This window comes from Balaenoptera acutorostrata, chromosome 11 (genome assembly GCF_949987535.1).
Source record: "Balaenoptera acutorostrata chromosome 11, mBalAcu1.1, whole genome shotgun sequence".
Classification (NCBI taxonomy): domain Eukaryota; kingdom Metazoa; phylum Chordata; class Mammalia; order Artiodactyla; family Balaenopteridae; genus Balaenoptera; species Balaenoptera acutorostrata.
In genome coordinates, this window is record NC_080074.1 from 62,844,008 (window position 1) to 62,858,094 (window position 14,087).

General features: G+C 54.0%; 1 protein-coding gene across 1 annotated transcript; it reads left to right on the forward strand.

Annotated features, from left to right (window-relative positions):
* The first annotated feature begins 4,085 nt into the window (after positions 1–4,085).
* Positions 4,086–11,532, forward strand: KRT8 (keratin 8). Its single transcript, XM_007179409.3, has 9 exons — positions 4,086–4,534; positions 6,925–7,133; positions 7,778–7,838; positions 8,351–8,446; positions 9,256–9,420; positions 9,695–9,820; positions 10,411–10,631; positions 10,770–10,828; positions 11,124–11,532. The coding sequence occupies exons 1-9, from the start codon at positions 4,190–4,192 to the stop codon at positions 11,309–11,311; spliced, it is 1,470 nt and encodes a 489-aa protein (XP_007179471.2). The 5' UTR covers positions 4,086–4,189; the 3' UTR covers positions 11,312–11,532.
* Positions 11,533–14,087: the final 2,555 nt, after the last annotated feature.

A 14,087-nucleotide genomic window follows, 5' to 3' on the forward strand; every position in this document is an offset into this window, starting at 1 on the left:
TGGTTTGGTATCAGTGGAAGCGAGGGTGTGAGGATTGGAAGGTGAGTGGGAGACCTCATCATCTCCAGGCTGTCAGGCTTGTCTCCTTTCCTCCCTAAGAAGGTTTACCTCATGGGGAAGGTTCTCCCCATGCTTGCTGTAATAATTTCTAACCACATCTTCTATCAAAATCAAAATTTCAGTTCGGAGAACATTCATGGATGCCTAGTCGAAGTGTAAAGCTCTGTGATGGTAGAATATGGATCAAGCCTCTCAGAGTGGGGAGGATTGGGGTATTCTAGTCCAAACCCCTACCTGACCTAGGAATCCTCCTACAGTGAACCCAGTGGACAGCTGGTTAGCACGCCTTGGGCTCGAGACTTCTAGGGACAGGAGCTTGCTTCCTCTCTAGGCAGTCCATTCCCATTTGGGCTGGCTTTAATCATCAGAGCCATGTTTGTCACGAAGACAAATAGTCACCATTTACTGAGCATTGACTATGAACAATTTCGGCCTTGAGGCACATGGCACAAAAATCAACAATCAAATCAACTTTATTATATTCATGATGTGGCTTACTGATGGGTGTTCCCACCATCTGTGGCTTCCCACTTAAATGAATTGTTCTTGCTGCCTTGGTGCTAAACTCAGCTATTTCCATGCCAACAATAAGATTTTAAATTGCTCATCTTTTAAAGTGATTTCAGTGCTTTGGAGATGCTGCCCTGGTTACTAACCTAGAGGCAGGGAATCTACCTTCAGCATCTTAACAAAATCTTCCCTTCTATCTCCTGACCCGTCTGCTGGCCCACGAAGTCCGTACTTTATATATGTGGCTAATTTACGCTTTTGTGGACTTTCTTTTTTGTAACAGCTTTATTGAGCTATAATTCATATACCGTACAATTCAACCATTTAAAGTGTACGATTTGATGGTTTTTACTATTTTCACAGGCTTGTACAACGATCACCATAATTAAATTTAGAACATTTTCATCACCCCAAAAAGAAACCCCACACGTTTACCAATTACCTCCATTCCCTCCAGCCTGGAGGTGGTTTGGCAACCACAGATCTGCTTTCTGTCTCTACAGATTTGCCTATTCTGGACGTTTCATATAAATAGAATCATGCAATATGCGATCTTGCGTTGTAGCATGTATCGGTGATTCATTCCTTTTTACTGAGAATGATATACCATCATATGGATATATTGCATTTTGTTTCTCCATTCATCAGTTGGTGGACATTTGTGTTGTTTCCATTTTGGCTGCTGTGAATAGCGCTGCTGCGAATGTGGTGTCTTTGTGTCACCATTCCTGATCACTGAGAAGAACGTGTTCAGACCATCTTTTCTGATGATTGTGAGTGATGTAGTGATACGAGCTACCCTGCTCACCCATCTCTGCCCTCAGCCTTGACACAACTGCTCGGGGCTTCAGGGCCTCCTCGGTGTCATCCTGTGCCATCACCAGCGGGGTGGAGGGGGCACGCGTCTCCTCTTTCCCTCTTCTGATCTCCGGGAAAGGCAGTTTGGAGCAGAATCGTCTGGGTTGGGCAGTCACCAAAAACACTTTCCCTTTCACTGGGGAGGCAGCAGTGTGCAGACCACGGTGGCCAGAGACAGTCTTACAAGGAGTTGTCCCCACAGGCCACCTTAGTCCAGTTTTCTGTTCCCTCACCACTAGACCCTCGTCCTGGGGCCTCCCCCTATTGCCTCCACCCCGGAATCCCAGGCAGAGGCCACAGGAGAGGGCAGCTTTGGTCTCTTCTCTTGCGCCAAGGCTGGGCTTGGGGCATGGGGGAGGGGTTGGCTGGGGTCTCTGGGCAACAGGGAGCTGACAAGTGAGATGCAAACACTTCCGGCCCTGCATTGTTCTGGGCTGCCCCAGCAAAGAGGGACTCCCCCTGGGTGAGATCTGGGCTGCCCTACAGCCTGAAAACCACAGGGTCCCTTGTAGCCGGCTTTGTCCTCACCTTAAACAAAAGGCACTCCTGGAACCAGGGAACCAGGTGAGTTCGGGTGGAGGGGCTGAGATTTCAGGGAGGGCTCTGGGCTGCAGTTCTGTGCTCAGGACTTCAGGTGAGGTCTCTCCCCTCCAAGTCTGCCCAGGTGTACTCTGTTGGGGAGGAGAAGTGGGGAGCTGGTCGTCCTCCCTCCCCAGGGCTGCCATACCTGTCTGACCAGCCCCTCCCTCTCTCCTTCCACCTTCTCTGTGCCTGATTTGGCACCGGGCCCATACCCCTCCCTTTGGTCTCAGGAAGGTGAAGTCTCTCTGCCCTGCACGGTGTGGGAGTTTGTTGGGGAAGGGGTAGCTTGCATTCAAATCACTCCTTGGAAAATTAAGCATTGTTTAAAGGCGCTGAGAGAGGGCCTGGTACAAACAGGTATTTCCTGGTTCTGAGTGGCAGGAGGCCAGGGCTGGGGAGAGTGGCAAGGAGAAAAGAGGGGAGGGGAGAAAGGGATGTGGTCACTGTGTCCCCTCTAAGAGTCTTCAGCTTTGTCTTCCGGAAGGGACTTCAAAGTGTGTCCTTTTGTGTGTACGTGTGTGTGACCTGGTGTCTGTGATCCGAGGGGAGCTTATCTGTGTGTCTTTTTGGATTTGTCTGTCTTCCAAGGAGGGGGCTTCTGGTCTCGCTGTCCCTCTGTAGGGGTCTCTCTGCCTGTCCTCTGGAACCCTGGGTGTCTTTACTGGAGAAGGATCGGGAGGCATCCGCACATCTGCCCCCTCGTGATAGGCGGTCGGGGTAGCAGTCACCCTCTCCCTTGGGTTGGGGATTGGGGGCTGTGGGCCACCTGTCCCTCTACCCCCAGGGGATCTGTTGGTCTCTAGTTAACAGCCATCCAGTCTCCACTTCATGCCCTGCAGGATCTTTCAGAGAATCTAGCCCCAGCCATTAGAGAATTGAAGCTGGAATCTCTGCCTCCGGGACCCAAATCTCTTGTTTTCCACCCACAGCCTGCCCCACCCGGCCCCACCCAGGCCTGGGGCGCCTTACTCAGCTCCCCATTCTCCAGCCTTCTGCAGGTGCATGCTGTGCCCCAACCCACTCTCCTGACTCATTCTCATAATGGGTTTGGGGAGACAGGTGCAGGGACTCTTCCCCTTCTCCTCTGGCCATCTGGGGGCCTGGGAAGAGAAAGAGAAGGAGGGCCCAGGTGGCTGCAGGTTGACTCACCATCGGTGCCCCCCACTCCACAGTCCTGCCTCCTTTCCTGTGATTCACCCACTGGGAGCTATGGGAACGACTCCCCCAAGGAGCAAGGAGAGCGATGAGATGAAGTCCCTGACGACGTAGCTGCCTGCTCTCCTGAGCTCTCCCAGCCTGCACGTTTGCTCTTGCTCATCCTCTGTGCCTTTCAGCCTGGCCCGGGGAATCCTGTGATCTTGGGAAGAGAGAAGGACATGGGGTTGTGTCCAGGAAAAGTGCTGTGTTGGACCTCACTTTAACTTGCATGTACAGCCCCAGAGGGAGGACAGCCTGTGTGTGTGTGTGTGTGTGTGTGTGTGTGTGTGTGTGTTCATTCATTCATTCCACAAATGTTTACCCAGCCCCTCTTGGCATTGCACCAAGGGCTGAGGGCACAGCAGTAACTGAGGAGAGACTAGGCAAATGGCTGACCTCGGGTTCAAGGATTCGGAACCCAGCCCCGTCCTCCAACCTGGGCAGACCTTCGTAATCACTCGAAGTGGAGAGAAGAACACGAAGGACACGGGGTGGTGTCTCTGGGGCGTCAGCTGCTCAGAGGAGACCCAAATGCCACAGATCCCTCTCCTGCTCTGCTCCCCAGTCTGTGCATTTATTTCCCACAGGAGGGAAGGAGATAAGACCCAGGATTCAGGGTTGCAGTGGCTGGGCCACCCCGCAAGGCTCTGTTAGGGAGCAGGTAGAGGCCGGCAGTCCTTGCACTTCTCACATTCACTGAATTACCTTTTCCTGGGCTCTGGGGTGGTGCAGGAGTGGGCTCCGGGGCGGGAGCAGCTCTCTGCTGCCCCCACCTGAGTCCGGCCTGTAGGTGGCAGGTGTCAGGTTAGGCCCTGCCCCCTCAGGGCCTAGCCACTCAGCTACAAGGCCGATCCCCTCCTCATGGGCTGGGCTCTTTTTTATAAAAGGCCATCCGGGGAGCTGTACCCCACCTAGGAGCAGCTTCTCAACTCCTCGAGTCTCTGTGTGCTTCGGCCTCCTCGCCTCCTCTCCAGCCTCCACCATGTCCATCAGGGTGACCCAGAAGTCCTACAAGGTGTCCACCTCCGGCCCCCGGTCCTTCAGCAGCCGCTCGTACACCAGTGGGCCGGGCGCCCGCATCAGCTCCTCGGCCTTCTCCCGGGTGGGCAGCAGCAGCAGCTTCCGGGGCGGCCTGGGCAGCAGCATGAGTCTGGCTGGAGGTTACAGTGGGGCCCCGGGTCTGGGGGGCCTCACAGCTGTCACGGTGAACCAGAGCCTGCTGAGCCCCCTCAAGCTGGAGGTGGACCCCGACATCCAGGCCGTGCGCACCCAGGAGAAGGAGCAGATCAAGACCCTGAACAACAAGTTCGCCTCCTTCATCGACAAGGTGAGGGCTTCCCCTGCGTGGCCGTTGGCGCCTGGGGCCGGACCAGGATCCCAGCCCTTTCTCTTGGTCACCCCACCCTCCGTGGGCACATCTCCAGGCCCTCCCTGGCGTCCTGCTGGGCCCCACCCACTCTGGCAGCACTCCCGCTTCCGACGGATGTCTCGACGCCCTCCCCCCGCCCCAGGCACTTTGGTTTGGTCTGGGGAAGGGATAGAGAGGGGGTCCGGGCGGCTTCTGACTCTAAATCTTGGGGCTCCCTCCCTCACTCGCCCATCTCACCCCAACTCGAGGTCTGATCGTCTGTAAAGCTTTCAGCTCTGGAAGAGTCCCAGCTGTTCAACTGGCGGGTGGGAGGGCAGTTCCTCCCTCAGGTTCACCCTTCTCCCTAGCATGGCCCCAAGGGCTTCTCAACAGTGCTCCTGTGCTTTAAATTTTTTTTTTTTTTTTAAATAGGAGATTGATAGGATTCTGGGAGAGGGAAGCGGCTTGATTCAAACAGGCAAATATTGATCCAGGCCTTCTGCGTACCGGGGCCGGAGTGTTGGGGGCATCAAGATGAGTCATAACTTGGCCAGGGCCCGGGGAGCCGGCCGTGTGGGCGGCGCCGGGCGGGGCCGAGACCCGCCCCCGCCGGGGGCTGAGGGGCCGAGGCCCGCGGTACTAGGGACCCGCTCCTCTGCCTGGGGGCGTGTATCGTGGTGGGGTGGACGCCAGGGCCTGGCTTCAGGAAGATCCATCCAGGATTCAAAGTCTGCGGGCGTGCGACACCCCATCTGCGTTTCACGTCCTGTTAAACCCCACGATTTACGGCTTTAGATAAGGCGTCTGTCCGCCAACGCCCCTCTCCCCGCTCGGCCCTTGTCCCCTCTCACTCTTCCCTACTACCCCGGCTCCGCCCCAACCAACTGGCTCCGCTTTCCCAGGGAATGCGCCAGGCCGGGTTTTGCAGCCTGGGGGTTTGCCTCCTCAGGGGCCCCAGGGCCCCCAGCGCGCAGGAGGATCAGCCCCTCCCTGCTGACTGGCTCCTGGGAGGCATTTCGGGAGCGGAAGGAGGGAAATCCTGGGGCAGATTAGCGCCTTTAGGAATTGGAGTCCCCCGGGAAACCGGCGCTCCCCTGATTTTGGGAAGTGCTTGCTGGTTCCTTGGCTTTAAGCACCCTTCACTTTACTTCTTGACTGCGTTTTGCTAGCTCTGGGGTCCTCGCAGTGAGTAGGTAAGCACAGGCCGAAGGTTCCCAGTGCTCTGCCCTTTCCTTTGATGGACTACCTTGCTAAATCTGATTTCCTCATCTACAAAATGGGCATGCTAATCCCTAAGTCAAAGAGGTTTTGCCTATTCAAGCATATAATGTATGCAAGAGTTTAGCAGTGTTTGGCCTACATTAAACAGTCTAATAAGGCTAAATATTATTATCACTTATGTTTTATAATTTTGGGGCAGAATGAGCTGGGGAAGAAAGGGATTTACAGAGAGGGATTTGCTGGATCTGGACCAGACCCTTAAGATAACCTTTTAAGTCCTCCCAACTTAAAAGAAGTCCAACTTTGGGTTGATTTAAAAAAAAAAAAAAAAAAGTCTTTCCTCTTCTTGGAACCAGTTTATTATTTCTTTTTTAAAATTTCCCTTCCAACATGCCTTAATTTCATCCTAAAATCTGGATTCCTTGAGCCCCAAGGAACCTAGGACCTTTGTGTTTGGGACAGGAGGACAGGATTGTGGATTCGGGGAAGGGTAGGGTAGGGTGGGGTTGGATGTTGGAGAACTCAAAGGGAGGGCTGTGGGGAGGAGGGCCTTCAGTTTGCAGACAGATTTACCTTGTTTCTTGCCTCTTCCCCGGCTAAAAGTGACTTCTGCACAGGGGTGGGGCTCTGGATAGGGCTCGCCTGAGTTCTTCTAGGCCACTGCAGGGTTGAGGAGACCCAGGCTCAGAGAGGGGAAGCAATTCAAGATCAGGTAGCAGTGTTGGGCTAAAACCTAGGTCTTCTGGCGAATGCTCTCCAGACTGTAGAGCTAAAGTTTCCTTATAGTCAATGAGTCCCTCAAAGCCACTCCAAATAATAATCATGATGATAATATTATTTGCTGTGAACAATCTACATTTTTTTCATCATATATAAAGTGTTAATTATAACTTGGCTGCTTTTATTGACTGCAATATACAATCTAAGTCAATAAGACCCATTTGTTTTGCAAATATAGCTTCAACATAACTGCTAGCTATCCTCTTACAACCATGTATCCCCTTCTCTCCCCCCAACTCAGCACTAATGGGGTTCCGGAGACCCCACTGCTTGGGGAGTGGATGAGGGGAAAAGACAGTGCTTGCTTCACGCCAGACTTTGAGCCCTGGCCTGATGTGCGATGTGGACCTTTCTGCCTCCTCATGCAGGTACGGCACCTGGAGCAGCAGAACAAGATTTTGGAGACCAAATGGAACCTCCTGCAGCAGCAGAAGACAGCCCGGAGCAACATAGACAACATGTTTGAGAGCTACATCAACAACCTCCGGCGGCAGCTGGAAACGCTGGCCCAGGAGAAGCTGAAGCTGGAAGTGGAGCTTGGCAACATGCAGGGGCTGGTGGAGGACTTCAAGACCAAGTGAGCTTCTGTCCTCCCCAACTGAAGTCATCCCACCCTGCCCGGCCCCTTGGGACCAGAGGCCTAAGACACCAAGGCCCTCTGCTTGCTGGGCAGTGCAGTCTTATATAATTAGGGTGACCCCAGGACAAGGTTTTTTCAGGACAGTCTAGGTTTATGTCCATTGTTAATAGCACCTCCCTTCCCCCTTCAATCTCAGAGCTGTCCTGATTTGGACAACAAATTATCTGCTAACGTTTACACAGTAAACCTAAAATGGGAGACAGAGGTAGCCAACAGGACTCTCTTGTATACTAATAGCCCTAGACTCTATTTCTTCCTTACCCCTGATTTCCAGCACATTCCAGAAAGTTCTGTCTGAGGTTTCATGTCAGTGCCTGTTGCTAATCCTCATATGCCTAATCCAATGTGTATTCGTGGATCTGGAGAGAGATTTCCTGCTCCAGGCCTCCCCACTTGCTGATGATAGCATGGAGTAAGGGTGGGGAAACAGTAGCTGGTTGGGGCAGAAGGACCAGACCAGCCATCTCATATCTTCTTGCATTGCCATTAACTGAATTTTCTAGCTATCCTTTCCCCCCTCGAAAGACCCACAGCAACCTCACCTTTGCCTCCATCCTCTGATTATATCTCTTTCTCACCAGGTATGAGGAAGAGATCCAAAAGCGCACAGACATGGAGAATGAATTTGTCATCATCAAGAAGGTGAGGGAGTACCCCTTCCCCCATCAGACACTGGAGGCTGGCGCTTAGAGACTCAGGCTAGAGGCTTTCTGTTCTTAAATGTTTCTAAGTAATGGGACAACATTTGGGTGCCTCCTAGGTATCTAGCATAGAAGGACAGAGAGGTAGTTAGGTGCATTTGGACAGAACTCTGGACATCAATGTTGGGACATGGTTAAGAAAACGGAGCAGTAGAATTTGAGGTCTGGCTATAGAAGGCTTCCTGGAGGAGGAGGAGGAGGAGGAGGAGGACAGAAGGAGAAGGAGGAGGGGAGGGGAGTGGGGGAGAGGGAAGGGTGTGTAGAAAGCAGAGGTAAAAGGCCTGGGGCTGGGGATGCAGGTGTGATGGGGCAGAGACTGGACTGGGTCAGGCCACACACAGTGAGGGGGAGAAGACAATTACTTAGAAAGTTCTAAGTCCAGGCCATTGGGTGCCCCTGGCTTGGGGTCAGGAGTGGGCACTCAGCTCAGGCTCCCCTCCCCCTGCCCCGCAGGATGTGGATGAAGCTTACATGAACAAGGTAGAGCTGGAGTCCCGCCTGGAAGGGCTGACTGACGAGATCAACTTCTACAGGCAACTGTATGAAGAGGTACGTTCTTGGGCACTGGAGACTGAGGTTCCCCAGCCCCATCAGAGGCCCCTCCCAGCCCCCAGCGCACCAACAGACAAGGGCCCACCACTGAATAATTACAGCTGCCAATAGTAGCCCGGCACGGATGTTCTATATGTTCTGTCCCCCTGCGTGAGGGAGGGTTTATTTATTTATTTATTTTTATTTTTTTTATTTTTTAAAATTTTTTTGATGTGGACCATTTTTAAAGTCTTTATTGAGTTTGTTACAATATTGCTTTTGTTTTTATTTTCTTGGCTGTGAGGCATGTGGGATCTTAGCTCCCTGACCAGGGATCGAACCCGCACCCCCTGCATTGGAAGGCGAAGTCCCAACCACTGGACCACCAGGGAAGTCCCAGGGAGGGTTTATTATCCCACTTCACAGATGAGAAAATGGGCTCAGAGAACTGAAATAGCCTGTCCAAGGTCGTCATACACAGAGTGGTGACCCAGCTGCAGCTCAGGCCTGCTCTGTCCCCAGGGCCTTATTTAGATTCTTTGGGCCGAATGAGAGCCCTCTGTGGGCGCCATACTGGTAGCTGAGAGCACGGAAGGGCACTGCCCCTCTGGTTTCTCACCCAAAGCCAGGTTTCCTTTTATCCCGGCCTCATTTCATCTTTACTTCCCTCCAAGTTCCAGGTCTTTGACCCATCTTCCTTCTTTAGGAACTTTGCCTTCTCTCCAGCCCTAACTCCCACTGTCTTGTCCTTTATGGAAGGCGCTTCTGCAGAAGGGAACTCCTTGTGTGCGGGCCCAGGGCCTCACCACCTCCCCTCCCCACCACAGGAGATCCGCGAGATGCAGTCACAGATTTCTGACACGTCCGTGGTCCTGTCCATGGACAACAGCCGCTCCCTGGACCTGGATGGCATCATCGCCGAGGTCAAGGCCCAGTACGAGGAGATCGCCAACCGCAGCCGGGCTGAGGCTGAGACCATGTACCAGACCAAGGTGAAGAGCAGGGTCACTATAGGCTGGTGTTCCCCTTCTGGCTAGTTCTGTGCCCTAGTCCTTGAGGAGGGAGCAGGATTTCAAACTTGACTCTGCCTGCTGTGAGCTGGGCTGCCGAGCAGTGCTGGGGGACAGGGATGACCCTGTGCCCGGAGGTGTAGAGGGGGATGGGGGAGAGATGACCTGGGTTCCAGTGACGTGGCTGAGAGGGCATTCTCCCTTGGAGGGACCAGGGGGTCCCCTCTCAACCGCACTCCTTCTCTCACATCTGCAGTATGAGGAGCTGCAGACATTGGCTGGGAAGCATGGGGATGACCTGCGTCGCACGAAGACGGAGATTTCCGAGATGAACCGGAACATCAACCGACTCCAGGCTGAGATCGAGGGCCTCAAAGGCCAGGTATGGGCTGGGCTGGGGGTGGGAGAGGGTCTTGGGACACCTCCGGGTGAGAGGAGATAATGCAGGAGGAGTGAGGGGTCTGGGGGTTGGGGAAGGAATCCTAGACCAGAGTCAGGAGTTGGAGGGGCAGCTAGAGTCCAGACTGCTCCTGGGAGGCTGAGGGGTGCTGAGGAGGCCCCTCTGTGAGGGCCTGGCAGGTAGGTTGGGGGTCCAGAATGGGTCCCCCAAGCCTGCTTTATTATATCTATCTTATGTATCAGGGTAAGATTGGGCTCTGATGCTTTAAGGAAGTTTAGAGATCTAAACTAAGAGATCTAGTCCAGCTGGGGGTGGGGATAATACCGCACAGCGTCCCAGGTGAGAAGTTTGTGTGGGGAAGGGCCTGCAAGCTGCTCATGTTTCCCCGTTCCGCTTCCTGAATCTCACCCACCTGTAGCATTTTCTGGGATTGAGCCAGGTGGAGTTGGTTAGTGCAGGTCAGGGAGAGGGGGGTCCCTAAAGGAGGGGAAAGGGAGGGTGGGTGCAGGGGGAGGAGGGGAGGAGGCAAGCAGACTCTGCTCTAACTGCTTACCTGTCCGCTCCCCCCGCAGAGGGCTTCCCTGGAGGCCGCCATTGCCGATGCTGAGCAGCATGGGGAGCTGGCCGTCAAGGATGCTCAGGCCAAGCTGGCCGAGCTGGAGGCCGCTCTGAGAACCGCCAAGCAGGACATGACGCGGCAGCTGCGCGAATACCAGGAGCTGATGAACGTCAAGCTGGCCCTGGACGTGGAGATCGCCACCTACCGCAAGCTGCTGGAGGGCGAGGAGAGCCGGTGGGTGTGGGCGTTCTCTGGCCGGCCCTGGGGCCCCATCCCTGGGACCTGGGGTGGGGAAGGGTGGGACTTGAGTCCTGTTGTCCTGGGATAGGGCCAGGGGTTGGTGCTGACATCCCATGTGTCCTCTGGGTACAGGCTGGAGTCTGGGATGCAGAACATGAGTATCCACACGAAGACCACCAGCGGGTACTCAGGTGAGTGTCCTGGTCCTGGGGGGGCAGGGCAGGAGGGCAGCTCCTATACAGTTCCCTCCGGTATAGCTGAGGAACCTGGGGCCCAGTTAAATGTCTTGTCCAAGGTCACGTAGCTGATAGCAAAGCTCTTTCCCGCCCTGCTCCTGGTTTTCCCCAACCATCTTGGAGGAGTGAACCAGGGCGGTTCCCTATCCCTGGGGACCACATCCATTCGGAGTAGCAGGGAGAAGGGGGCGTGGCACCTGATGTGTGCATGGGCTCCTGTGCTCACGTGGCTGCCTCTGTTCCTGACCAGGTGGGCTGACCTCAGCCTACGGGACCCCTGGCCTCAACTACGGCCTGAGCTCCTACCAGTCCAGCTTGGGCTCTGGAGGGGCCTCTGGCTCCTTCAGCCGTACCAGTTCCAAGGCTGTGGTTGTGAAGAAGATTGAGACCCGTGATGGGAAGCTGGTGTCCGAGTCCTCTGACATCCTGCCCAAGTGAAAGGCTCCTGTGATCCCTCCCAGCCTCCCCTCTCACTTGCTCCTGCAAGAAGGAGTTATGCAGGGGAGCGTTGGAACCAAAGACCTGAGGCTCAGTCCCGTCCTTAGCCCACCCCTGGGGGAGTCAACTGCCTGGGGCTCCCTCTCTTGCCCACGCCCCCAACTAAAAGCCAATCCAAGTGTCTTTTTCAGAATAAAGCTTCAGCTGGCTCTGCCAACACATTTTGCTGTGTGCAGCCCTTGTCTGTCAATGGGGTGGGAGAGAGGTGGTCAGGAGGCCTCCTTCTGGGATCAGAAGGCTGGGGTTGGGGGACACGTGGAGGAAAGCCTGGCCTCCTCCAGGCTGTTCCCAGAGAGACTTCTTTGCTGAAAAACCTCGTTGATGCCTTGGTTTCAAATACCCCATTTCATTTGATCTGTGCAACAAACCCTGTTGGGGAGCAGAGCAGGTTTTAGATTGGAATATCAGGAGGTTTCCTTTCCTATAGACCTCACAGGAGGTCGGCATCAGGACCAGGGCCAGAGAGACCAAGAAATTAGCCTAATTAAAAAGTGGGGCTTCCCTGGTGGCGCAGTGGTTAAGAATCCACCTGCCAATGCAGGGGACACAGGTTCCAGCCCTGGTCCGGGAAGACCTCACATGCCACGGAGCAACTAAGCCCGTGGGCCACAACTACTGAAGTACGCACGCCTAGAGCCCGAACTCGGCAACAAGAGAAGCCACCGCAATGAGAAGCCCATGCACCTCAACAAAGAGTAGCTCCCGCTTGACGCAACTGGAGAAAACCTGTGTGCAGCAACAAAGACCTAATGCAGTCAAAAATAAATAAATAAAATAAATAAATTAAAAACAAATTCCCTATTAAAAAAAAAAGTGGCTGATCTGGGATTCGAACCCAGGACTGTCCAGTTCTCAAGCCTGTCCTCCTCCTCAGTGAGGCACATGGCATTTCCTCGGTGGCCAGAGATGTCTCTGTACATCTTCATTCCTTAGCAGCTGGGGACAAAGAATCCTGGTTTTCCCATCCCTTCGGAGGCCCAAAGTCCATTCTCAGCAGCTGGGTGTGTCACACCCACAATTTCTAAAAGCCAAGATAGTATAGGATTTGGCATTGACAGATGACCCCTTCCGTGCTTCACTCACAGTCACACCCACCCCCCATGGCTCCTCACCAGCCCTTTCCACCCATTTACATGCAGCGTTTGTACCATATACAGTTGAGTATGTAAAGGGTGTGTGCGTTCTGTGTTTGCAGGTGGAGGGCGTGCTGTGTGTATTTGGGTGTGGATGGGTCCTGTGAAGTGTGCAAAGGGGTTTTGCTTGTCTCGTTGGGGCAGGGGCGGGGCTGGGTGGAGCAGTGGCTCCGCTGCCACCACCGTGGGGTACACGGCAGACACGCTGGCCCCTTAGTGCTGGACTAAGTGTGGAACATGCCCTTACTTAGAACGGCTGAGACGGGGGCATTTTCAGACTTTCCCAAACACTAAAGGAGAATGAACAAACCTATGCAGAGGGTCCAGTAGTTGGGACAGCCTGGCGCAGGAAGCTCAGGTTCTGGTCCTGCTGTGAGGTCTCCCAGGGCTCCTTTCCCTGGGCTCTAGGCTTCCCAGGCCCTGGGCTCCCACCCAGGGGCCCATCTCACTACCTCCCTAGCTGCCCACCTCAATGGAGCTGCTTCCAGACCGAGCCCAGGCATTCTACCTCCTCCGCCCCCTCCACCCAGTCCTGGGACCAGGGCCAGGGTTCTGGACTCTGTCACAATAAAGGACTTCACTCTTCCATGATAAAACTTAACAGTACCATTATCTAGAGCAGTGACTATTGTGGCAGCAGCTCTCAGTACGAAATTCATTTTTATCACAACCTGCAAACGTTTATATCTATATAACTGAAAGAAAAATTTCATAAAACTGTACCACCCTTCTGCCCTCTGTTCATGTGTGGCTGGCCGTCTTACCAGGTCCCCGGAGCCCAGAGGGTGGTGTTAGAGCCCAGAGCACGTGCAGTACCCAGTGAGAGAGATCTCTTGCCCACTGAGGCCCCAAGTCAGTATTTTCAACTGTGGCCCACCCGATCCTCCTGGAAGCCAGCCACCTGTCTTACCGGGCCCTGCCCCCGGGCAGTGGGCACACGGTTGGGGAGGGGGCGGGCAGGCAGCCAAAGGCCCCACCAATGTTCTCCTGGAGTTTCCACACCCCCGACCTGCTGCTTGCTGAGGGAAAGGCAGGAAAGCTCCAATGAGAATTCCCTTTCCCTCTCCTCCTCCTCCTTCCTTTCCTGGTTATTGTGCAACTACTATGTGATCAAGGACACTCAGCATTTAGGAGACGCCATCTCATCTACCTTTCAGTATTTAATAATGTAGAGGAGCTGGACCTCCAATTCTCACTTAGAGGAGACACCGAGGAAGGATGAACGCCAACATTTCTTTAGTACCTATTGGGTGGTAGATCTTGTGCTTCAGCACATTTCAACCTTCCAAGGATCCTGTGAGGCAGGTATTAAAATCTTTCTTCTTCCAGGAGCTGTTTTTCCAGCTCCAACCCTGTGGTTTCGGTAGGTGCGACCCTCACAGCACCTCTTCTCTGGGGCCACAAGGGTGGAGGGGGCCAGGCTTGGCCAGTCACAGCCCCCTTTGTTATTTTTTTGCTCAGGTATAATACTAAATGTAATAGAATGCAGAAAGTACTCGATGGATTTCTACTTACATTCACACTGTAATATAGAACATTTCCTGTGTCATAGAAGAGTCCCTTGGGCCCCTTGCCAGGGTGCT

Bases quoted from the DNA above. Each gene is read 5' to 3' on its own strand.
- KRT8 (XM_007179409.3), top strand. From the start codon at position 4,190: ATGTCCATCAGGGTGACCCAGAAGTCCTACAAGGTGTCCACCTCCGGC. The intron at 8,447-9,255 runs GTACGTTCTTGG...TCCCCACCACAG, and splicing joins ACAGGCAACTGTATGAAGAG to GAGATCCGCGAGATGCAGTC. The intron at 9,821-10,410 runs GTATGGGCTGGG...CTCCCCCCGCAG, and splicing joins TCGAGGGCCTCAAAGGCCAG to AGGGCTTCCCTGGAGGCCGC.